Source organism: Myotis lucifugus, unplaced genomic scaffold (genome assembly GCF_000147115.1).
Source record: "Myotis lucifugus unplaced genomic scaffold, Myoluc2.0 scaffold_66, whole genome shotgun sequence".
Taxonomy (NCBI): Eukaryota; Metazoa; Chordata; class Mammalia; order Chiroptera; family Vespertilionidae; genus Myotis; species Myotis lucifugus.
The window spans coordinates 975,604-999,948 of NW_005871114.1; the positions used below are offsets into that span (position 1 = coordinate 975,604).

Here is a 24,345-nt window from a genome sequence, read left to right on the forward strand (position 1 = left end):
GACTGATTTCACCGACTCGATTCTACTCTTTGTAATCAGAAAGGTGCTAGCATTTTGCCTCCATGGATGAAGGAATAAATCAATTTCTCTCCAAATGCCCTTCCAGAAATCTCTCCACTAGCTCGGCTTCTGTAGCCTGCCCAGAAATGCATTATTATAAAGCCTCTTCTCCAAGTACCACATGTGCACTTAATTTTCACGACTTGCACAAATAAATACTTTTATTACAAAAAAGCTATAAGGGGATAAGTTTGGGGAGAAAAAGGATCTGCTCAAACCTACAAGGGCTTACCTCCTTCTGCCTACCAACACACAAAGAATGAGTCAATTAAGGAAGAAGAGGTGGGACCTCGGAGTTAGCTCAAAAACTCTACTGAGACACCATACTGGCTTTTGCCCAGCAAAACAATGAGCTCCCCCAAGTGTGAGACTGTGTCTTAGTTCTTTCTATTTGCTCAGTGCATCACAGGTGCTCAGCAAATGATGAAGCTCCTCACTGGGTGCTCCACAGAGCCCCAACTGAGCCAATGCCCTCCACCCAGCAGGTCTTGGATTGATGGGGCTGAATACAAAAAAAAATTCTGTAATTTTGTTTCATGTAGATCATCTGAAGTCTATCTACAGATGCATAAGAAAAACAAGGGGCAGAGGGCCAGGCCAAAGGGAAAATAGGTGTTGTGTTAGTCTCTGAGAATACAGCAGTGAGAGGACGCAGTCCCATCATCATGAAATTCATAGTCTAGAAGGGAAGAGACGTATGAATCAGAAATTCTATCAATAAATGTGCAAAAGAAACTGAATCAAGTGTCCTAAAACAAAGAAATGGTTCCCTGAGAACATGTAACACGTAAATGTGATTTAGCTCAGGTGTGGGGTTGGGGGTGGTCCAGGAAGCCTTCCCTGAGAAAGTGACCCTAAAGCTAGCATCTGAGATGTGTGGTGTGCATGTGAGGTGTGTGTGCGTGTGTGTGTGTGTGTGTGGGGTGCGCGCGCGCACACACACACACACCTGTTGGGAAGAGGTGTGTGGGATGTGAATGGGAGGAATTAGAGAAACAGGAAGGCCCTGCCCATGGTGGGAAGGGGAAAAAAATCAATGTCTTTGAGCATGAAAGGCAAGATGAAAGGCCCCAGTTTGTATTAAAACTACTTGTCTCAGTCTCTTGCTTACAAGCACTGGGGAACCATTGGATGTTTAAGTAAGGTGGTCAAACAATGGGAATGGAGGGATTTCACTCCCTCTACAAAGAGCAGTATGGAAAAGTGTAGCTTTCAGTATTTCCAAAGGTGCTGTAGTCCTATGGAAACTTCCTGGATCTGTCCTGCAGTTCCCTCTCTGTGGAGAAGGTCAGAACAGCAGGATTCTCCCCCTTACATGTGAGCTCTGGCATACTGCCATGTCTGGTGCAGAGAGCCATGGTGTTCTACTTCATTTCTTCTTGGCTCTCTAAGGTCAGATATCTAGATAAAGTGTGGCTACTGGTGCAGCATTTGTACCCACTAGAGTTAATTGGGTTTTTGTAACTTTGGACATTAAAAAAGAGGTTCTATGAAGGAAAAATATTTGCTGTTTTGCTGACACACTTCAGTACATGTGTAGTTTCCAGAAGCAGGAAATGTTGGAATTAAACATGTTTAAGCACCTGTAGTAAGGCCTGCTCAAGAAAACCATGACCTTCAAACCTTGCAAAGCTATCTTTTCACCGTCATTCAGCACTGGAAGCCCTCCCAGGCATCAGGAGGTTGAATCTTTATTTGATAACAACTCATAGGACTCTTCTTGAATACCAACATTCTTGTTCACATGATGCAAAGGTAAGCCCTCATCTCAGGGAGCTTCCTTGCAACCATCATCAAACTTTTCAAAATATGCACACAAGTGCACACACACACACACACACACACACCAGTTAAGTTTATGTTTTTGGGCAACTTGAGACATAACTGTGTACATACTTTAAGATAACTATTCTATTTTCATGAGGCAAAAAAAATCAGGAAAAAGGAGAAAAATAAGCAACATTTATTAAATACTTTTATATATCAGGAACTATAATATATGTTTCCAGGTGTATCATCTCATTAAACCCCTATGAAGAAACTGAGGTTTGGATATAATAAATAACTTTTTAGGGTTTGAGTATATGTCTTTCAACTGTAAGCACATTATTTCTCCACGTTTATTTCTGTGACGCATTCTCCAACTCCCCCATCATAATTAATTGCTTCCTCTTTTGAATTCCCAAAACAAGTGGTTCCTGCTCGTGTGGTGTTTACTTTAGTGAGTCTCATTTTAGAGAGTTGTTTACATGTATCTTGGCCACTAAGTTCCTTGAGGAGAGGAAGACTTCTTGTTCATCTTTGTATCACTCAAGCTAAACAGAATATCTTGCATACCACTAATATGTGCTCATAAAATGCTTGTAAAATAAAAGAATGTATTCGCAGCTCTCACTGGGTTGGTCAGAGCCCAGGGCCACAGCCCGGCACCCCTTCTCACACCTAGTTCTGTAGTGTATCATCAAGGGTCTTATGGTCATGCAGTGTGGAAAACCTAGTTGGCAAGCCCAAGCCCTGCTCACACCTCCATAAGTAGCTTCCCCTTGCCACCTTTCTAGACCAGTGGTACAAACTCCAGCGCTATGGTCCACTCTCAGGAAGTCAGACTCCAGGTTGATGTCCACACAAGCCCTGACAACACGTGAGGGCCTATCTGAGCAGAGAATTCTGGGATCATGGGGATTCAGAACATGGTCTACAAAGAGGCAAGGGTCCTTGGCTCTCTGAAGTTCTTACCCCAGGGAGAGGGGGGCAGCTGAAGATGGGCCAGAGCTTGGCTCTCTAATGCAAGGGCCCCCTTGCCCAGCTCTAGATTAGTAGAAATAGAGAGTGTGAGAAATAATGAGTGAAGTAAGTGGATAAAGACAAAACATTTCAAAAATATGCACTGGATTCATATGTACTAAAAATGATAAAACAATACTTCAGAACTAAAGTTCTGGGACACATTAGGAAAGATTTAGCCAGTGCACATTTGTTAGATATTACTATTACACTGTTTGACTGTTTTCTTTCAGGTATATTCTTTATTTATCTCACTTATCCCTGGCAGAACTTAATCTCACCAAGATTTTGTGGGCTGGGATTGGGTTGGGAGGAGGTGGTGTTGAGGACGGAAGGGAAATACATCTCTTGTTGCTGTGCTGCCAGGAGCCATCCCACCCTCTGGAATTAAGGATTTGAGCATTTAAAAAGCTGTGAATCCTGTTTAATACTCTTTCTCTATATCCAATCAATCATCAATTCCAATCAATTTTATCTCCTAAATATTCTCAACTCCCTCATGTTATCTCTAATTTAATTTCCTCACCTTGATCAGATTACCATTATCTTTCTTCCAACTAACCTAAATGGTTTTCTTCAATCCATTTTCTGCACAGCTGTGAAAGTCAACTTGCTAAATGTAAATTGAATAATATCACTTTATCTCTTAAAATTCTGCAGTGGTTCTAAAATCCTGAGGTCTATATCAACCTGGACCTACGATCCTCATCTGTATTCACTTGCTGAGCTCCAAGCTGAATTAGTCTGCTTTCAGATTCTCAAACATTCCAATTCTTCCCCAGGTCAGCCCTTTACATAAGCTCTTTCTCTTGCCCAAGACTCTCTCTATCCCCTCCTCTCTTTTTCTCAAATCTTAAATGTCACTCCATGAAACTCATTCCCTGGCTGTCCCTATCCCCAGACTGGGTCACATCTTCTATTATAAGGTATCATAGATTCCTCAATTGTCATTAGTACTATTAAAATTAATTAATCACCTAACTCATTGGCTTAAGGACTTTCTCGCTAGATTATAAACTTCATGATGGCAAGAAATTATGTGCCTTATTCACCACTGTAACCCTACTGCCTAGATAGAACCTTAAATATTGTCTGCATTCCATAATTGAATTCTAGCACCGCCTATAGATAGGCCAGGCACTCTGCTAGGCATGGGCTGTAGGAATGGGTAAATAATCTTAGACCTCGAGGAGTACATGATTCAGCGATTAATCCAGTAAATTCTGCAACCCTCTGTCAGTTTCTTTCTCTTTTCCCATTTATTTTGGTTCAACTTACTCCTCCATATATTGCTTTGTCTAGCTTTCAGACAATTGACTTTTTGACAAATACTCAAGACAAAGAAAAGATTTAAAACCTCTGTCATTTCAGTGTCATCTTCTATTAGTTTTCCCTCTCCAACTAATAAATGGGCACTATTTTTCTTCAATCTCTTCTCATGTCTGATACATTTAAAGAATGTCTGTTTGTGTCTCTCTTTGTCCCTTGAAAATTGCAATGCATTCCTTGCTGTGGATTTTTTTATTGACATAAAAAGCCATTATATTTGCTTTCCTTCTTGAGGACTCTTATTATCTGAAAACTTCTCATTATATTCCATCTTTTATACAATAACCTTTTTGTTGTTGTTTGAGATGTGTGTGCATTCTTTTTTTTTCTTTTCTATCTGTTCTATGCATAAAGACAATTTTTCTGCTTTTTCGTGTCATTTCCTTAAGAGATATTTAGAGATCATATTATTTAATTTTATTTATGATTATATAGGCACATATTCATAGTAAAATAAAAGAAAGAGTGAGAAAGGAGAGAGAGGGGGGCAGAAGCAGGGAAAAAGGAAGGGAGGGAGGAAGGAAAGAAGTAAGGAAATACAATCTGAGTCAGCTAAGAGTTGGTTTACATGAGGGAGAGATAAGGACAGCAAGAGAGGGAGGATGACCTATGAACCAGGAGGTCACGGTTCGATTCCTGGTCAGGGCACATGCCTGGGTTGCGGGCTCGATCCCCAGTGTGGGGTGTGCAGAAGGCAGCCAATCAATGATTCTCTCTCATCATTGATGTTTCTATCTCTCTCTCCCTCTCCCTTCCTCTCTGAAATAAAATTACCTATTTTTTTTAAATGCAGTAGTGGTACAGGACAGAATAGATAGCCCAGAAATAAACCCACGAGTATATGGAAGTTTGATGTATGATACAGAGAGCGTTGCAGATCACAGGAAAGGAGAGACCCATTTAATAAATGATGCTGACATAACTTACTATTCATATGGAAAAATATGAAATTAGATACTTATACCAGAACCTAGATAAATTTTAGATTGATTAAAGATGTAACTATGAAAAAACATTAAAAGTTTTAAAAGAAAATATAAAATATCTTTATGAACTAGTCATGAGGAAGGACTATTTAACAAACAACAAGAGCTAGATGTTATGTGCCCACTAGATTGGCAAAAATTAAGAAGTATGAAAATAACAGATGTTGGCAACAATGTGAATCAAAAGGAACTCAGACACTTCTTGAAGGAAGTATAAGTTGGAATAATTGGAATCGCTTTGGAAAACAATGTGGCATTAGCCTATAGAGTTGAATATTTTTATATCTGTGCAGGACACAGCAATTCCACTCTTAGGTATTGCTCTCAACAGTGCTACGGGGCTTCTCTAACTTTAATGAGCAGCAGAATTCCCTGGAGAGCTATACAGTCTGGAGGCCCCGCCTCTGAAGATTCTGATCCAATAGGTCTTGGATAAAGTCTGTAAATCTGCAATTCTACGAAGCACACAGTGATGAGGCTGCTGCTGGTTTCCAGTCATGATTGGAGCAATGCTTCTCCATATTGCTTCACCTGCACCTTGGGAAACAGGAGCAAGAATGTTGAAGGCTACATTGTTCATGATAGCAAAACTCTGGACACAACCCAAATATCAATCAGCAGGAGAATGGATAAATGCATTATAGTATGTTCACACAATGAAGTATGAAACATTGAAAATGAATAAACAGTGGTAGTATAACAACCTGGATGAATCCTAGAAGCATATTGTAAAAAAGTAAGTTATAGAAAATCACATATCGCATGATGCCAGTTTTTAAAAGCTAACAAGCTAAATAATATATTGCTTAAGACAAAATTCAAACATTAGCTGAAGGAATGAAAAGTACACAAATAGGAGAGAGAAGAATCACATAACTAGATGCAACAGTGTGGGTATTATTGTAGCTTTTAAGGTGGATGATAGGTTCTCATATGCCTCAGAACTTCCATGTAAGGTACATATGTCCTCCTGTATATGAGAAATATACATAGTATACACAAAATGGGGGGAAATTAAATGAGTTCCAATCAAGTAAACTAAATAAAACAAGAAAAAATTACAAGAGAAGTAAAACTGTAATAAATGACAGAAAAGATCCCGGAGAAAATAAATATATAATGTGCAGGACAAACTTGAGACTTCTTCTTGCAGAGAGAAAACAGAAAAGAGATGATACTTGTGGAGAACTGAGGATGGAAATCTAACAGACTCCTGAAACAGAGACTGGAGCAAACAGAAAGAAATAAGATTAAGGCTTTATTTAAAGAACATTCTCACAGGTTGGAGAAAGTCCTTAGTCTTTCTTATCAAAAGCACTCCCAAATACCAGAAAATTAATGCAGAAACCCACATTGACACATTCCTGGTAAAAGTTCAAATATCAAGGATAAAATGTGACTCCTATAAGCATCCTGGCAGAACATATGAGATAGAAAATAAACAGACTAACCAAACATAGAATAAAACTAATGCCTCAAGGTTCTCTAGAACCACAAACACTATAAAAAGTTACTTGAGTTTATTTGGGAAAGTAAATGGATATGACTAATTAAGGAAAATTTGAACAAAGAAAGAAAAATTATAATGAAATGGACTTAAACCTGTAGATATTAAAATGTAAATTTTAATCATTAAAATGATGTGAAACTGATAAAGAAATAGGGTTCAGTGGAAGAAAATAGAAAATCCAGATGCAGAACTATATATATATATATCCCTAATATGCAAATAGACCAAACAGTGGAACAACCGAACAACCAGTTGCTATAATGTGCGCTGACCACCAGGGGCTGCACGCAGAACATGGCAGGTGTCGACAGCAGGTAGCAGAGCATGAAACATGGTGGGCATCGGCCACAGCGGGATGGTGGAGCAGGTGAGGGGGGCACCAGACCAAGGCAGGGCGCCGGTCACTGTCATCAGGGCTAGCCTCTGGTGGTTACTGAAAATTATTTGCTCCCGCACGCCGCTAGGCGCTCACACCTGCTGCAGGTGCCAGCCCCGTTCGCACCCGCTGCTGGTGCCGGAGCCGTTGTTCACACACCACTGCCGGTGCTGGCCCTGCTCGCACCCTCAGCTGGTGCCAGAGCCACCGCTCATACCCACTGCCGGAGCCCAGTGCCGGTCCCAATCACTCGGCGCCGTCAGCGGTTGTGAGCTGCGGCTGCCAGCCCCGATCTCCCTTGAGGGCTTCTCCACCTTTCCCTGCTCCTGACGGGCAATCGGGGCAGCCTTCCACATACACACTTACATTCCTCCATTAGGAATGTGAAGGTCACTTTGTTTAGACAATGCTGGCTTCACTACCAACCCAGGGTGAACGTTTTGTCAGGTGACCATGCTTACAGGGTTAGTTGCTTTGGTCAGGCTTTACTCCTGCTAAGAAGTACTTTCTGGTCTGTCTGGTCTATGTGTACTCAAAACACCTGAACTGCATCTTCCCCTGACTCTCCATGTCTCTGTTCTTCTCAGGATTACTGGCTCTCTCTCCTCTACAAGCGCTTGATCGGCCCCAAAGTCTTGGCCGTGCACGTGGCTGGGCTGCAGCGGAAGCCACGGCCAGGCCGAGTCATCCGGGACAAACTAAGGATTTATGCTCACTGCACAAACCACCACAAGTAAGTCTTCAGAGCGATGGCACAAGAAGCCACCCTAGGGGCTTCAGGCTGTGGGCCCCTCTTAGAATTCCATGCCATTTGGGACCCCTTCAAGACACTGAAAACTGCCTCTGGAATTACATTCTACCTGCTCTTTGTGTATTTCAAATGATCTCTGATAAATAGCTTTTCTGCAAGTAAACTCCTTTCTCACACTTACAGTATTTATTCATAAAAGATTCATAAAAATGCATGCCATTTATTCATTTACTTCTTCATCCAACAAATATTTACTGAGCTTTTCCTCTGTGCCAGTTGATGTAATACCCAAGAGGCCTTTTTGTATGCTTCTGGCTAAACCACAGCAAGAGACATGAACTCTGTTCCTACGATCCACCAGCAGAGCTGGAGACAGTAAGTCAACATTTCTAAGACATACTGCTGGAGAGCTATCCGCTGAAAACTCAGCCCAGACCAGCGCATCCCAAACCAGGGGTCCCCAGGATGAAAGGTGTGCCCTAGGTAGTCATGTCAGCTTCAGAGCCATTTTCAGTCCTTCAAAATCTTTTCAGCTTTTTTAAGGGTTAAGAAGTTAAACAAAATCTGATTTAGGGGCTGCTCCTCCAACAACTCAGCGTAGTAGGTAATGTGTAGCTGTCCTCCTCCTTTTTATCTGAAGCACTGGCTGTCATTAGAATTGTCTTTCAAACAGGAAAAGTAATTATCAGTAAGTAAAGTTTGGCAGATAAAATGTTTTAAAACATGAGTATCATAAGGGTAAAAACTTAAAACTGAGCCTAATGCAAACCCTTCAGACTATAAATGGCTTTCTTACATCATTTCAGGTTTAAGGAGCAGAGCAGGCAGACCTGGAAAAGAGAATTCTTTCTCTTAACGCAGAGAAACAGAGTGGGGCCGGGCACAGTGTCTCCAGCCATACTTTCATTCCAGCAAGCCCATCAGGGGCTGATGTGGGCAGTGGATAGCACAAAGAGCCCCAGCGGTCAGGTTACAACAGACGCTCCTTCTCCTTCCTGATGAGAGAAGAGCTAAGCCAATTAATTTATCATGATAAGATTTTTCAAAGAATCACTCTGAGCATAGGGGGCCTGGGGCCAGTTGTCTTGTCTTTAGATACAAGTCCCTATTGTGGATGAGAGGAGACTGGTTTGGGCAGAGGCCAGAGGTTTTCAACATCCCTTTTGCTCAACAGGAAGCTCAGTCCAATACCTGACAGAGAGTGACTGCTTTACGGCCTTGGCCTGAAGTTATCTGATCATCACACAAGGAAACATTGTATTCCTTGTCTCCACCTTGGCCCTGGAGTAACCACCCAAAAGTGGACCCCCAGCTTCAACAGAGAAAAATTATTCTTGGCACCTTTTGTCTCTTTTGGGAAGCACATCAGTTTGTGGCTTTTATACTATAAGTCTGAGGACTCAGGGAAAAATGTCAATAGCATGGGTTTAACAGGACTTGAGTGTCTTCACAGAGGGCTCCTCATCTTGTCTCATCCAAGCGTCCATCCTGACGTTCTCTTATGTTTTCATGGAAGTTTTCACTAATGTTCTGAGTATACCATGAACTCAGGGCCAGTGTCTCATTTGTTTTTGTATTCTTGGTGTCTAATATAGTGACTGGCATAAAGAAGTTCTCAGTAAATATTTGATGAATGAATGAATGAATGAATGAATGCAGAAATAGGGCATTAAGGCATTACTTCTGACTTAGACTTTTAGCTCCCTTCCACTTTGATATCACCACATCAGCCAGAAGGAGAAGGTGTGGTGGCAGGGTTAAGAATTCTATATATATTCACTAGCATGAGGACTCCAGCAAATTACTCAAATCACCTAGATTCAATAGTGAGTGTCTCTACATCACCAGCTCTCCTCTTCTTTCTATGGGGAGTCACTCCAGAACCTCTCTGGGGAAATGGTACCACTGTGCTTTGATCAGTAGTGTTCCTCCTCCACATAGAAAGAAAGAGAGGGAGGGAGAGAGGGAGGGAGGGAGGGAGGGAAGAAGGAAAGAAGGAAGGAAGGAAGGAAGGAAGGAAGGAAGGAAGGAAGGAAGGAAGGAAGGAAGGAAGGAAGGAAGGAAGACTTTACTAATCCATTCCACACATGACCCTAATGATAGTAATTGGGGTGAAGTTCTTTTTGTTCCCATTAGAAAAGAAAATGCTCAATGGATGCACTGCACTGGGTAAGAATGCTGGTCTCCTCCATGTCAGTGGGTGTCAGATACCCCACATAAGTAGGCACAAGCAAAGAAGTGTTTCTGCTCCCTCTCTAGGAAGCCAGGTGCCCTGTCTGTACCCCCTCATCCTCCACAACAGTCATGACTCAATTGACACATGTTTCAACAGTCATGAAACATTATTGACTCAATTTATTTGTGGCCAACAAGGCTAAGGTCACAAAAACGTCCCAGAGTGGGCATGTTGGCTTCATACTGTTCAGTCTTGGCCAGTAGTCTGAAAATATATATCCTTGGTCAAATCAGGGACTGGTGAGAAAGTGTAAACTTACCAGTAGAATAACCCAAAGAAAGTGTCTATAGACACAACTCCTGCACACCAGTGTGCATTGAACACTTGCTATGTGCCAAGCATATTGCCAGTAATTTGCACTTATATTGAATTCCACAGTTATGATGCGTTACCCTTATATGCCAATAACACCATTAATAGTGAAACAGTTTTACATTTGAGAAGAACCCTTAGAGATATTTTGGCCCAGGATCCTATACAACACAGACATTCCTTTTATACTCTCTCTGATGATTATACAACCTCTACTTGATGCCTCACTATCTCCCATGGCAGAGCCTTGCATTGTGGGTCATTTCTGACCTAGGAGAGCATTGTCTTTTATGATAGGTTCGGGAGCAAAAGTTAGATGCTCATACCACCACCAGAAGGTGCTTTTCTGCTTTCTGTTCTAGAGGTAACAAGTCAGGACAGTGACAGCATGGCAGTTCTCACCTTAGGTCTTCTTGCTCAGAGAACAAATATGTGTTGACTGGGAGAAACCTTTTTCGAAACCATTCTGCTGAGACAATGTATGTTTCTGGGGAGGAGCTGCGGTCCTTAGCCAAGTTCAGAACCATTGGAACCTGGTGAATATTGAAGCAAAATTGAGCCTTTTGGGGTTCAAGTTCATTTATTATTGGCAAAACATGACTTCCTGTTTTTTTCAGAAGACTCATAAAAAAGGTTCCTGAGGCTTCTTGGACATCAAATGGCTCTTACAAAACAATATTTTGATGAGTTAAGTGTAAATGAATCAGAAACATGTGGATTAAATTTCCCTTAAAATACACATGGGCTTTGAAATTAGGGCAAAAAAAAAAATGTTTGGCAAAACATGGCCTGACTTTTACCAAACCCAAAAACTTTGAATTAGATTTGGAGACAATGGACCAACCCAGTTTTCAAGCACATTGACTTTCCCTGAGAATGATTGTGATCCCAGAGCATCATCCACCCTCCCTTCCCTTTTCCAGTCCCCCAGCTTCACTGGAGACATTTCTAGAACAGTGACTGTTTTTTATCTGGAAGTCAAGATGCACCTCCCCATATGACATTCCCCACCTCTTACGTCCAAGATATTCCAATTCCAGCTTCCCTTCCCTGACTCACTTCCTCCTCCTCCCATGGCAACACAGAGATGTCAGGCAATGAGAGAACAGCCAGAAAGATGAACTCCAGATTCATGGATTCTCTGCTGGTGGTAAAATGTCTCCATGAGTGAGACATGGAGCAAGACAGATGTTCTACCAGACAAAAGGGACATTTATTAAGAGAATCAAAAACCACCTGGACTAATTGCCTGCAGGCCACACCTTCAGTCAGACCCCATTTTTTAGGGAAAGGGACTGTTTTCTGTGGGCAGAGAATATACATGCTTCAGGATGTTCAGCACAGTACTTTCAGGTTGGTGCTGTACTCCCCAGCCAAAAGTGTGTCTTCACAGTCAGACGGCCTGCTTAATGCTCTTGCCCATCAGCCAAGCAGGGAAGGTCTGGCTGAGGCCGTCCTCAAGCCAGTTCCTACCTGAGGAGGCTGCAGGAGTTCTGAGAGCCTCTGCACAACAATCTGGGCAGGTTTTCAGTACTGGTTTGTTTCCCTCAGGGGAACTATGTGAATGGAAATTAGGCCATTGCCAAGCAGCTTGAAAAGATGGCTTTCCCTGGAGCAATGTGTGATTTCAGATCTCCCTCCCCTCCCCACCACTTCCCCACCTCCCACCCTTCTGCTCTCCAGTCTCTGAGGCCTCTTTATGCCCCGGCTCTGCAGAAGAGAAACTCATAAATGCAAGCGCAGGGCTCTCTCTCCTCCTCCACTGTTGGCCTTTGAGAAGGTTGTTTGATGATTGTTAACAAAAGGGATTACCATAGTCAGCAAAACTGGTATCCATGTATGCCTACTTTCCTTCACACTCTGAACCAGAGTAGCAGTAGTTAATGGTGTCTTCCTCAGTTCTGCACAGCTAAGTTAAGCTTAAAGCTCACCACTGGTGTTCTTTAATGATGGGAAATGCTGACACACTAGAGCAGGGGTGGGCAAACTTTTTGACTCGAGGGCCACAATGGGTTCTTAAACTGGACCGGAGGGCCGGAACAAAAGCATGGATGGAGTGTTTGTGTGAACTAATATAAACTCAAAGTAAACATCATTACATAAAAGGGTACGTTCTCTTTTTTTTTTAGTTTTATTCATTTCAAACGGGCCGGATCCGGCCCGCAGGCCGTAGTTTGCCCACGGCTGCACTAGAGCACCTTTCTTCAGAGCTCTGGTGACACAAGCCTGCTCAAGTAAATTGGCATTCTCTTCTGACCTAACTCATTTGGTTCCAAAAGCTAATTCACACATTCCAGGGGATTGAGAAGGACCAGAGGAAGGGGAACCAGATAGAAGAGACATTTTCATTTAATAATTTATCAGAATATCAATGTAGGCATACAAAAAGCTTTGAACACAATAATATGCCCCCTTACACATGCAAGAAAAATCATGACAGAGAGCTGGTGGGGTATACTTTGGTTACTCTTTTCATAATCTGAATGGATCGCTCTGGGCAAATGTCCCCAAACCCAACTCATCTGCCAAATATCCTAAAGAGATTAAAAATACAGATTCTCAGGCCCCAATCACAAATGAATGGAATAAAAAAATTCAGGCATGTACCCTGGAAACTATATTATTAAAAACCAATAAACAAGTTGTCATATTGACCTGCCCTTGGTCATTCAATTCTTTTTTTATATATTTTTTTTATTGATTTCAGAGAGGAAGGGAGAGGGAGAGAGAAACATCAATGATGAGAGAGAATCATTGATCAGCTGCCTCCTGCATGCCCCACACTGGGGACCAAGTCCGCAACCCAGGCATGTGCCCTTGACCGGAATCGAACCCAGGACCCTTCAGTCCGCAGGCCGATGCTCTGTCCACTGAACCAAACCAGCTAGGGCTCAATTCTTAATTATCACCCTTAGAAGCAGAGATGAGTGATCCAGAGGCGGAGGGGTGCTGTTTCTGCAAGGAATGGTATTTTCCTCTGGGCAAAGTTGACGTAGAGTTTCTCTGAACTCCTCCTTTGAAGGCAGGACCAGGTCATTTTTTGTTTCCTCTCATTAACCCATCCAGATGGGGCCTTACGGGACCCCTTAAAAACAAAATATTTTTTCCTACAAGAGAGAAGGAAATCATTATAGTTTTGTTGATATACGCTGAAAGGCCATGTAGGCATATAGTTTTCACAGGCTTCTGAACATCCTGTACTGGTTTAAAAGGATTCCAAAATGGTGAAGAGTTTTATAATCTAGGAGTAGGTAAAACAGCTAGAGCAGAAATAATAAAGATCAATAAACTTGACTACATAAAAGTTTTAACTTGTATACATAAAATACAGTGTAAACAAGCTGAATTAGTCAAAGAAAACTGGGGGGGAAAAACAAACTGGGGGACATTTTATAACATACATGCAGGCAAAGGATCACTATCCTTAATAAATAAATAGTTTTTATAAACCAATAGAAAATAGGCAAAGGACATGGTCAGTTTACAAAAGAAGAAATTAAATGCCAAATGAAAAAAATGCTGCACCTCAGTATGAATTTTTAAAAAATACAAGTTAATACAACATTGAAATCCCATTATCACCTCTCAGGTTGAGACAGGTTAATATCCAGTGTTCTTAAGGGTATGAGGAAATGTGTGTTCTTATACATAGTCAACCAGAGCAAAAAGATATAAACTTTCTAGAGAATTAATATCAATGCTATCAAAATGTGTGTATCAGTTAGGATCAGTGAGGTTATGCTGTGATAACAGAAGACCTCCAAATATCCATGGCTTTCAAAAAGAAAATGTATTTCTCATTCACACTGTGTGTCTGTCACGGCTCAGCTGCAGCTCTGCTCCACATCATCTTCACTCCAGGATGCAGGTCAATAGGGCCCCTCTTGCCAAGAACATTGCTGGTCTTCTGGCAGGGAGAAAAGGGGCATGGCAAAACATGGGTTGGCTCTTAAAGCTTCTGCCCAGAGGCCTTATCCACCCACATTTCACTGAGAAAAGCCAATAACGTGAGCACTCTATGGTTCAATAGAGCAGGGACAGAAAATGTTCCACAGGGAGGGCCACCACTGGGAATGAAGAGTTGGTGAGGAATCATACAATGTGCATTCCCCTTGACCTAATGTTTCCAACTTTGAAGACTTCATCCATCAGAAATAATCATGATGTGAGAAAGGTTTATGTGCAAAGTGCTTCATCACATAATTTATAATGGCAAACAACTGAAAACAACCCACATGCCCCAAAGTAGGACATTAGGTAACTAAATTATGTTGCATTTCTATGATTGAAGAATTTAGCATTCTTTTATAAGCAGAATATACCACATAATAAGATGGGAACATGTTTACAATGCTCATGAACTGGAAAAACTGTGTGAACAATGTGATCCCAGTTATGGAAAAACTGAGAAATATGTATGCATGTGCCACATACTCAGTAAATATTTGTTAAATTAATAAACTAAAAACTACTGGAAGGATGTTTACCAAAATGTTATTATATTCCAAAATACTTGGATTATGGGAATTTTCTTTTTTCTTTTTTGTATTTTTTTCTATTTATTTAATTATTTATTTATTTATTTATCTACCTATTTATTTATTTATTGCAATTAGCATGTTTTGCTTCCATACTCAGAAAAAGATATTTTGTTTTTTCAAATCATTGCAATGCATTTAAACAAAAACAAATGGAGTGTGGTGAGATGTGAGCATCTTCTTTGCAGAAAATCACAATAATAAGCCCTTCCTGTCTTTAAAGGCCTAGGGTGGCCGAAAACCATAAAATAAAGTGCCCTTTCCTAGGGCTGTCCTGTTTCATGCAGTCTGTAAATTATTTAGAAGCATTTAACTGACCACTGTTTCCATCTTCTCTCTCTCTCTCTCTCTCTCTCTCTCTCTCTCTCTCTCTCTCTCTGAATCTCAGCCACAACTATGTTCGAGGGTCCATTACACTTTTTATCATCAACCTGCACAGATCAAGAAAGAAAATAAAACTGGCTGGGACTCTCAGGGACAAGCTTGTGCACCAGTATCTGCTGCAGCCCTATGGACAGGAGGGCCTGAAGTCCAAGTAAGTGCTGGCCTGGAAATAGCTTAGGTGCAAGGGAAACAGGAGCTGGGTGGGGAAGGATCGAGTCTCCCCTTTGCTGAAGGTACCAAGGGTGCTGCTAATTAACTCAGGGGCTCAGTAGGATGGAGTCAGGGGAATACTGACTCCTTTGGGACCCTAGTCAAGCATCTCCTGTCTCTAGGCTTGGATCACTCAACTATAATGTAAAATGATGGACAAAATATTTCTCAACAAGGTGACTCTTGGTATCTGGGATTCTTCGTTATGCAGGATGACCACATTTCAAGCTATTTAGCATCCTTGGGCCCTATGTACCCCCCAATAGTACCCCCTAGTCATGTGACAACCTAAAACACTGGGAATTGAGAACAGTGTCCCTTCCAGTCATAACATTCTCTAATGCTATAACTCCCTATTTGGCATTATTTATAAACCTTGTGGGGCTTAGAGGAAGGAGCACTGAACAAAGGATCAGAAGTTCAGACATTAAAAGTCAGTTCTGACCCTAACTTTGTAACTTTGGGTACATCACCTCTCTGGATCTCAATTTTCTTATCTGAATAACAGGAGAGAAGGTATATCTGGGGGCTTTGTGGACCCTTCAAACTCTATAAATATATAATTCTGTGATACTCCCTACCTCCCTCAGTTTCTGTTAGGGGCTATTGACAACAGTGACCACTATCAATAGAAAGCAGCTCTAGGCCACAGTGAGAAGGGCCTAGTCAAGGGTAAAGCCACCCCAGCTCCCCAAGTAAGGCCTCCCAGAAAGGGCATGGGATGTGGTACTGGGAGTGTTCCCACTCCATTTTTAATGCTTACCAAGTTAAACAAAGCTGTAAACTTAGAGCAGGTGGCTTGCACTCCCACAGCTGCCCACAACTATTTGCGCTTTAATTGTTCGCTGTTGCACTGCAACCTTGGTGGCTTGCATTTGGCTTCCAACTGTATGTGCAATGGGAACAAAACACAATCTGGGAAGTCACTTACTGAGTTTTTTAGCCCACCCTAGATCTGTATTTTCAGTCTTAGTTCACATTCTGGCTCTGTTTTCTGGCTACATGCACATTGCTTCTTCTTTTTTTTCCCCCCTCTCAATCATACCTGTATCAGAGGAACTCTCTTGACTGTTTTATCCCCTCTCTCTCAACTTTCCAGCAGTTCAAGACTAGTGTGAAGAATTCCCAGTCTTCATCCTCAGCAGGACACTTGGTTCTGGTTTACTAAATAATTATGACTTGGGCAAATCCTTTAATCCAAATCCGTAAGCCTCAATTTCTTTATCTACAAAATTCAAGGGATGTTATATATTTGGTAAGCTCCCTTGCAGCTCTAAAATTCTCACCCTTGGTCTGACTTTCTGAGGACCCTGCATTTGTTCAAGTCTCCCACTGCCATTCAGTAATGACCTAAAAGTCATGTGGCAGTCACTGTCACTGACTCTTTAGCAGCGAATGTGACAGTTCAGGGTCCTCTAGAACCAAAGAGATTAGGAGCTGAGCCTGCCCAGTGTCAGGAAGACCGTGTGTACCCCATGGAAGGAATTGACTTAATGCCTAGTCGTTCCACAGGGGTCCTGAAGAGGACTTGGTAATACCCACTGAGATCAAATAACAATGCCAAGCAATTGGAAGAAGAGGGAGCTGGAACCAGGCCTGGATGTGAATCCAGTTGCTACCATTTGCATGTGTGATCAAGCCTCAGCTCCCTTACTGTCAGAAGGGTTATTGTGAGAATCAAATTAGAACATATGAGTGAAATGAAGCCTCCTACAAAGAAAATTTTACACACCCATGCATATATATACATATGAATGTAAATACAGATGCCACATATAATTTTACATCTATGATATTAAAGAGAGTTTTGGGTTGGAAGTCAACAGACCTGGCTTCTGAATGTAACCCTGCAACTGCTCTTCTGTGGAATTGTGGGCCCTCCACTCACATCTCTAACCCTGTTTCTCTCCTGTAAACTACTGCTGATTTACCACCTCTCCCATTCTAGAGCTTGGTGGCTCTGACTTGTGCTGTGCCATCTTGGACTGTCAGCTATCAGACAGGGACTGCCATGTACAGGTTCAGTGCTGCATCCCACACTCTGCTTAGTAACTACTAAGAGCAAGAGCCCTCAGCGGTTCTGGGATGGGGGTCTCACAGGAAGGACGTGGTTTTGGTGCAGCAGAATCCACAGGAAAGGATGAAAGAAAATGCTAGGAAGTGATTTTAGCCTTTGGTGTCTCCTTCTCTCATTTATAAGCCTCTGGGGCCAGGTTCTGTGTTCTGTGTCTAATTCCTAGCTGTGGCCTGAAGCCATATTAACTCTGGGAGCCAGGGATCCTGCAATTGCTTGTCTGGAGGAACCCAGAAGAAGATACAGAGCAAGTCAGTGCACCATTCAAGCCACCAGCCAGGCGTTCTGGTGTTCCCTCCTCGGATTTCAGGAGGAGAGAGACATTGGCAAACTTTTTTGATTAGTAGAGAACATGTGGTAATTTGCCTTCTCTTAAAATTGCCATTCAGGACTGGAAATATTTGAAATCTCTGAAAGGGTATCTCCATGTGAACTCAGGGCTCAGGTATGCCAGGTGTTATTGCACAGGAAGCCCCTTTGGGACCATTGATCAGGCATAATCCCAGCATCCAGGACAACAATGAAGGTTCCTGTTTCTCATCTCAGTGCATGAACAAATTATCAGATTCTCCTCCATATGAGATGGGTCTCAACTCTTAAAATGAGATAGTTCTCATTCTAGGAACCAGATAAAAGGTGGGGGCTCTATAACCTCTAGGATAGGAAAAGGGAAACTTTTACAAAACTTCAGTGTGTACAAGAGAAAGGTATACTGTATCTGAAATATATGTTCTTCAAGAATGGCTGGAGGATATGGCAGACTTAATTCAGAGAAGAAAATTAAGGTAAATCATGAGGACTTACTTCAAATAATGAAAGGACTGCTAACTGAAAGAAACAGATTTGGACTAGAATCCTCTGAAATGACAGAAAACCATGGAGTAAAATTTAAAAGAGAAAGATTTCACCACAAAATGAGCTCATTTTCCCATGGCTTGCCTGGTCCGACCAAGGCCAGGGTAGGCTTTCTCAGGAGGTAGCTTATTAGTCAGAGACTGAGAAGCCATGGCCACCTCAGAGGTGCTCTGAGATTCCTCACTCGGTGGGAGGCTGAGGTAAAAGATTACCGCTTCCCATCAAATTCTAATCTGTTATTCTCTTCACTCCCCTTTCGCCACACTCCCATTTCACTTGTGGAGCTGGTTGTCTCTGTGCTCACCAGCAAAGTAGCTTCTTTAAGCCATTAAAAGGCCACACAAAGAGACTATGCTACAGGAGGGAGTGGTGGTAATATCGGGCTAGGTTTTCTCCAAAAAAATATCCAGCTGCCAGTCCCTCCCTGTCATGTTCCCTGGTTTCTCACCTCTCTGTGAGGAAGACTGGCCATTCACACCCAAGACAATAATAGTTCCCCTTCTGGATAAGTCAAAGGGCACCTTTGGGAGCATCTCTACCATCTACAAAGGAGAGAATCTGTCCAGTGCTTCATAAGTTCACAGATCAATAAATATTGTCCTCTAGGGAATCAGTTCTACCCCAGACATAAATATGTCCAATGTCTTTCAACAGGAAGCCACATGAAGTCAGGCCAAACAAGTCAACTTACAGCAAAAAACAGGAGGACTCACTTTATGGAGAGAAAATCCAACCCAGAGCAGGTGTTTGGTTAGATCCCAGTGTTCTTCCCTATGTGTCTTGTTCAATTCCACTTGAATGGAAAACTATCCAAAAATTAGAAAAGAAGAAAACAACTTCTATCACATTGGCTGCTCTATTCTGACACACTGGCTTGAGGGAATTAGCAGATGCTGAGAGTCCTGGAGTGGAATGACATTTCAAGGTGTTCTGGTTCATTCCCCTGCCTTCAGAAAGTCTGTGGCTATGACATCTGGACTAGGAGATGCTCTGTGTTTAAAGACCTCTGGGGAAGGAGTGCCCACAATCTCAATTCTGTCTGCATTTTATAAGAACACTTATATAACACTGGGGCCTGCTGTGCCTGTGGCTAGAACTTTATAGATAATAAAGAGTTTTAATAGCCATTATCTCCTTTAACCTTCCAAACAGCACCATGAAGTAAGTAGAACAATTCCTGCCTCTCTCCCATTTTAGAATTGAAAAAACTGAGTTTTAGAGCATTAAATGACTTCTCAAGAGTCATACGGCTATTAGGTGATAGAGCTAGAAAATACCTAGCATTCAGTTCTCCTGACCCCAAATTCAGTGTACTTGCTTCAACACTGTACTACCTCAACAGCCCAGTAATATAAAATTATAATGACCCATGACAAATATACACTATGGATAACTGAGCTCCGTCATGATACTGTCTGGTTTAATTTCATCTTAGGCTCATTACATAATGAATATGTTTTCAAAGTATTAGGTTACTCAGCAATGTTCTCTCCTTTACGCTAAACTCAACCCAGTTCCATTAAATTTTCTTCACAAGTCCTAATTTCAAATCCTTCTTAAAAGTTCTACACTGTACCACTTCTAAGATTCTGCTTCCCAGTTACAGAATTATTAAATACCAGGAGTGATTACAAATTAATTTAATCTGAGGTCTCTAAAAATGAATCTCAAAATATTATATTTTGACCCCATACACAGACACTGCCAGTTGCCCTATACCTGCTGGAGCCCACCCTCAGAGGTCCATCTCTGGGGAAAGATGCTGGCAGGAAACATTTCCCAGGGAAACTGAAGAGTATATATCCTCAACATTCATCTACTTTGATTGAGATTGTACTTTGTGCCAGACGTAACTTTTTCCTCTTCAACAGTCTAATATGCAATGGCAATTAATCTGGCTAAAATTTTAAATGAATTGTGTTCCTATAACTATAAGAACTCAGGAATCCCAAGTAGACAAATTAGGGGAAAAGTCTAAACATAAAGTTTAATATGAATACTTCAGATCAGAATATCTCTTCATCAACCTAATGACAGGCCATGTCAGCACCTGGCCTTCAAAAGTTATTTAATGTGGGATGTTTGGAGGGGGAAGGGACAGTTCATAGGTCTCTGCCCTGAAATAGTTCATCACTATTAGAAGTAAAGAAGCAACAATTAGCAGGAAGCAGCCTGTGGATGGTGCCATCAGAGGTGAAGAGTACTTCTGCTTTGGGGGTAATAGGTTCCATATTAAGCATTTGAATTTCATACCTGCATGAGTCTCTCCTTCAACTGCCATGATTTTACCTGAAAGAATCTCAAGGATTCTGTGAACCAAACACTGTTTTGCCTATTTGGGGAAGAAATGAATATCATTGTTTTTCCTAATCTACATATTGTTTTTTTCCCATCTCTCTTGGATACAACTTTTGCTTTGATTTTACCCCCATTAAATTCTATATCAAAGAGAAACATTGGCATCTAACTGCATGCCTTTATAGAGGTGTCATTTAATGTTAGCCAAACAGATTGGTTCTGAAAATACTCAAGTAACTCCCAGGTGCTAAGACTTTAAAAATAACTTCATGTCCGTGTTGGAACAGACCACATTCTGATACTTCATTTCCAGATTCAGTGCTTGGCTAGTGTTAGAAGTCCTGAGGGCTGAACTGGCTACCACCTGACCGATCACAATCTCTCTCTGATGATAACTGGAAGCTATTTATTTTGGAATCTGGCAAAAGGAGCTTTGGGAAAAATCTTAACCCTAAAAATTCTATACCAAGACTTCTTACCCATACACTCAACACAAAATCTGAAGACCTGTTTTCTGGACCAAAGGGCCATGACTCCATTTATCTCAGCAACTCCAGACATCTAAGTATTTAACTTCTATACTTAGTTGGTACCTGGAGCTTTTGTACTCTGGTCAACCAGATGTACTCCCTGCAGGTTTCCATCACTGTATCTTCATTAGTCTGGGATCATTTAAATTAGTTTATCTATAATAATGAAAGTGTAATGTGCTAATTAGACTAGACAGCTGAACGACCTTCCAGATGAAGCTGGGACTGCGAGGGCCAAGGCAACCTGCCTCGGCTGCGAGGACTGAGCCCCTTGCACAAATTTCTTGTATCGGGCCTCTAGTCTTTAAAATAAACTACTCTATGAAAGTTCTGCACTTATTAAAAGATGACTTTATAGAGGGAAACAAAAGGAAGTACTGTTAGAGATGAAGATGTTTCTTCTATAATATCCCTGACAGATTCTCTTCGATGAGACTACTCATCTCATGAGTTGGCCCACTCCCAGACTAGACAGCTCTGATTGTAGAAAAGATCCTCTTTATATGTGGCCAGAAGGTGTTTTCTTCCCACTTCTTCCCTTGCTTTAGAAAAAATAAAGCAAAGTAAATCTATACCTTCTTTATAACAATTTTTCAATATGTCTCCCCTTAGAATTCTAGTTTCCAAGCTAAACATTCTCAGCTCATTCAACCATTCTTCAAATAGCTTGGTTTAGAGATTGCTCACTATCCTCTTTGCCTTAGAATTTACTGAGTTTTAGACCCTTATCTCATATGATTAACAGTTCAATTTTCTTACTTTAGACAAGCTGAATTGTAAAAGTCTGAGAAAGAGTAGGAAATGTGAACATTTTATTATAATTTACCTCATCCACACAGAACAGTAATAGTTTTAAATCTTTGCAACGTTATAATGAAAAATCATATTCTTATTTAATTTGTATATTTTTAGTATTAGTGAGATTGAATATTTTATGTCTATTAATATTGTATTACTTTTATGCATTTTCTATGCCCTTTGCTTATTTTTCTACTGGGGTGTTATCTGTTTTATTAATGATTTGTAAGTTTTTTTCTAATATAAGGCAATTTCCCCTTTGCTATCTATCATATGTGTTGAAATATTGTCTCTAATATTTTATTTGCTATTTTCCAGCTATTTCATTTTTAGGGTATTATCTTGACATACAGAAGTGTTCCCTTTTATATAGTTAAATCTCTTTATCTTTTGCTTTGTGAGTTCTTCCATTCTACTTATATTTTTATGTATTCATATTTCTGAAATAAGATAAATAGGTATCTTTATTTTATTCCTAGTTTCTTTGTGGTTTTGTTTTTATCTCAGTTTCTTTAATGCATTTGGAATTCATTTTGACGTCCCATAAGAAGTGAAGAGCATCAACAGTGGTGCTGTCCAAACTGAGAGTGTGTGAGGGCTTCAGGTGCTGATTCAAAATGCTATTTTTAAAAAGATCTTTTATTTAAGAGTAAGGGTTAGAATAGAGGCCCCTTACCTTGAATACAGGGTCCTACTAGTGCAGATACAACCACATCATCTGCAGCCCCTTTGAAGGCCACTCAGAGCCCCGGGAGGAAAGGGAAGCTGCAGGGACTGGGAACGGTGATTGGCAGGACAGGTGCCTGTGAGGGCAAGACCTCAGAGCTGCCGTGGGGGAACAGGAAGTTAGTGTTCTCAAGTAGACTGTAACAGAAGAAATATAGGTATATATGAGACTATCTATTTGTAAGAATACTTATACGTAAATAAGGCTCTAAGTCGGTCTATAGAAAAAAGAAAGAGGAGAAAATATACAGAGAAATGAGCCTTGCAAATCTTTAGTCAATATATGCTTCCTCACTAAAACTTAGAGGAGTCTGGGTTCTTTTAAACCTTGTGCTAGTTTGGGGGTGTTTGTGGCTAAGAAAGAGATGGTAGCTATACAAAATGTCTACAGCACTGTCTAAGTAAATAATTACCTATATATCTAGAAAACATAGTAAGGGCAATGGATGATATATTTAATCCCCTTAGCTCCTCCTGCTTCAAGAGCTGGAAGCATTCTGTCCATAGGCATCTCTCTGTGACACAGCTTGAGACAATCAAATGACTTAAAACATGCACTTTAAGAAAAGGACAACGTTGTTCCTTTCAGTGCTAAAGAAACTCGAGTTCGTTATGTGTATAAATGCTTCATCTGGTTCAGTTCTGAATCCACCCTGCAAAGTACTACACACATCTCCCTGGTAAGTGCTGAGGAGCATCTCACTGGTGTACATGATACAAGAGAAACATGAAATAAAGCATTTCCATTGAAATAGCAAAAATGCTCATTTCATACTAGTCAAAGAAAAGCATGCCTTTTAAAAGTTCACATCTTCCTTTTAGATTGAAAAATGTGACCTCCTGACATGGTACTCTAAAGGAGTTTAAAAAGCTTATTTTATTCCAAATTAATTCAGAATGGAATGGTTAGAAAGCTGATTCCCCTCCACCCTCAGCTGCAAACGTACTCCCATTCTTTCTTCTCAATCATGCCTGTACTTTGAATCACCCTGAGGAGTTTTACAAACCCTAATGCCCAAGCCTCACCCCAGACCAATTAAACCAAAATCTCTGGGCTTGGACCCAGGCACCAGTAGTGTTTAAAGCTCCCCAGGTGATTCAAATATGTGGCCAGGGTGGGAACCCTTGTCCCTGGAGAACAGGCTGGAACAAAAGCCCTGCTGATTTGCATCTTTGATTCCACCCAGATTCTGTTCTGCATTCAGGCACTGAGCCATTTTGCCAAAGGTGTGAATATGCCATGAGCCCCCCAGGAGTTCTTGTGCCTGAGTGTACAACTCCCCGAAGGTTTTCTTGCTTGTTTTAACTCCCCGATTAGTGATGTAGTAATATACAGATCACTGTGCAGATTAGAGGATTATGAAATGCTTTTATATTTTACAGTGACTTGACATTTTAAACCAAGATGCTTAGAAACCCACGGTTTGCACTGTTGTTTTCTGAGAATTTGTTTTCGGTTATGAACTAGATTTTCTTCCAGCTCACTCCCAGCAGCTGGGATCTCTCTACATAGCTGTCCATCAAGGCTGTGGCCTCCCCTCCTCACTTCCTTTCACTTGGGGACCTTTGTTGCAGAGATTTCCATTCT

General features: G+C 41.2%; 1 protein-coding gene across 3 annotated transcripts in view; it reads left to right on the plus strand.

Annotated features, from left to right (window-relative positions):
• The window catches only part of HPSE2 (heparanase 2 (inactive)), a 505,349-nt gene that overhangs the window by 470,076 nt on the left and 10,928 nt on the right, over positions 1-24,345 (plus strand). For all 3 annotated transcript variants that reach the window (XM_006089948.3, XM_023754851.1, XM_023754852.1), the window contains 2 exons: positions 7,633-7,778; positions 15,271-15,417. In XM_006089948.3, coding sequence (XP_006090010.1) covers positions 7,633-7,778; positions 15,271-15,417 — 293 coding nt within the window. The remainder of the gene's footprint in view (positions 1-7,632; positions 7,779-15,270; positions 15,418-24,345) is intronic.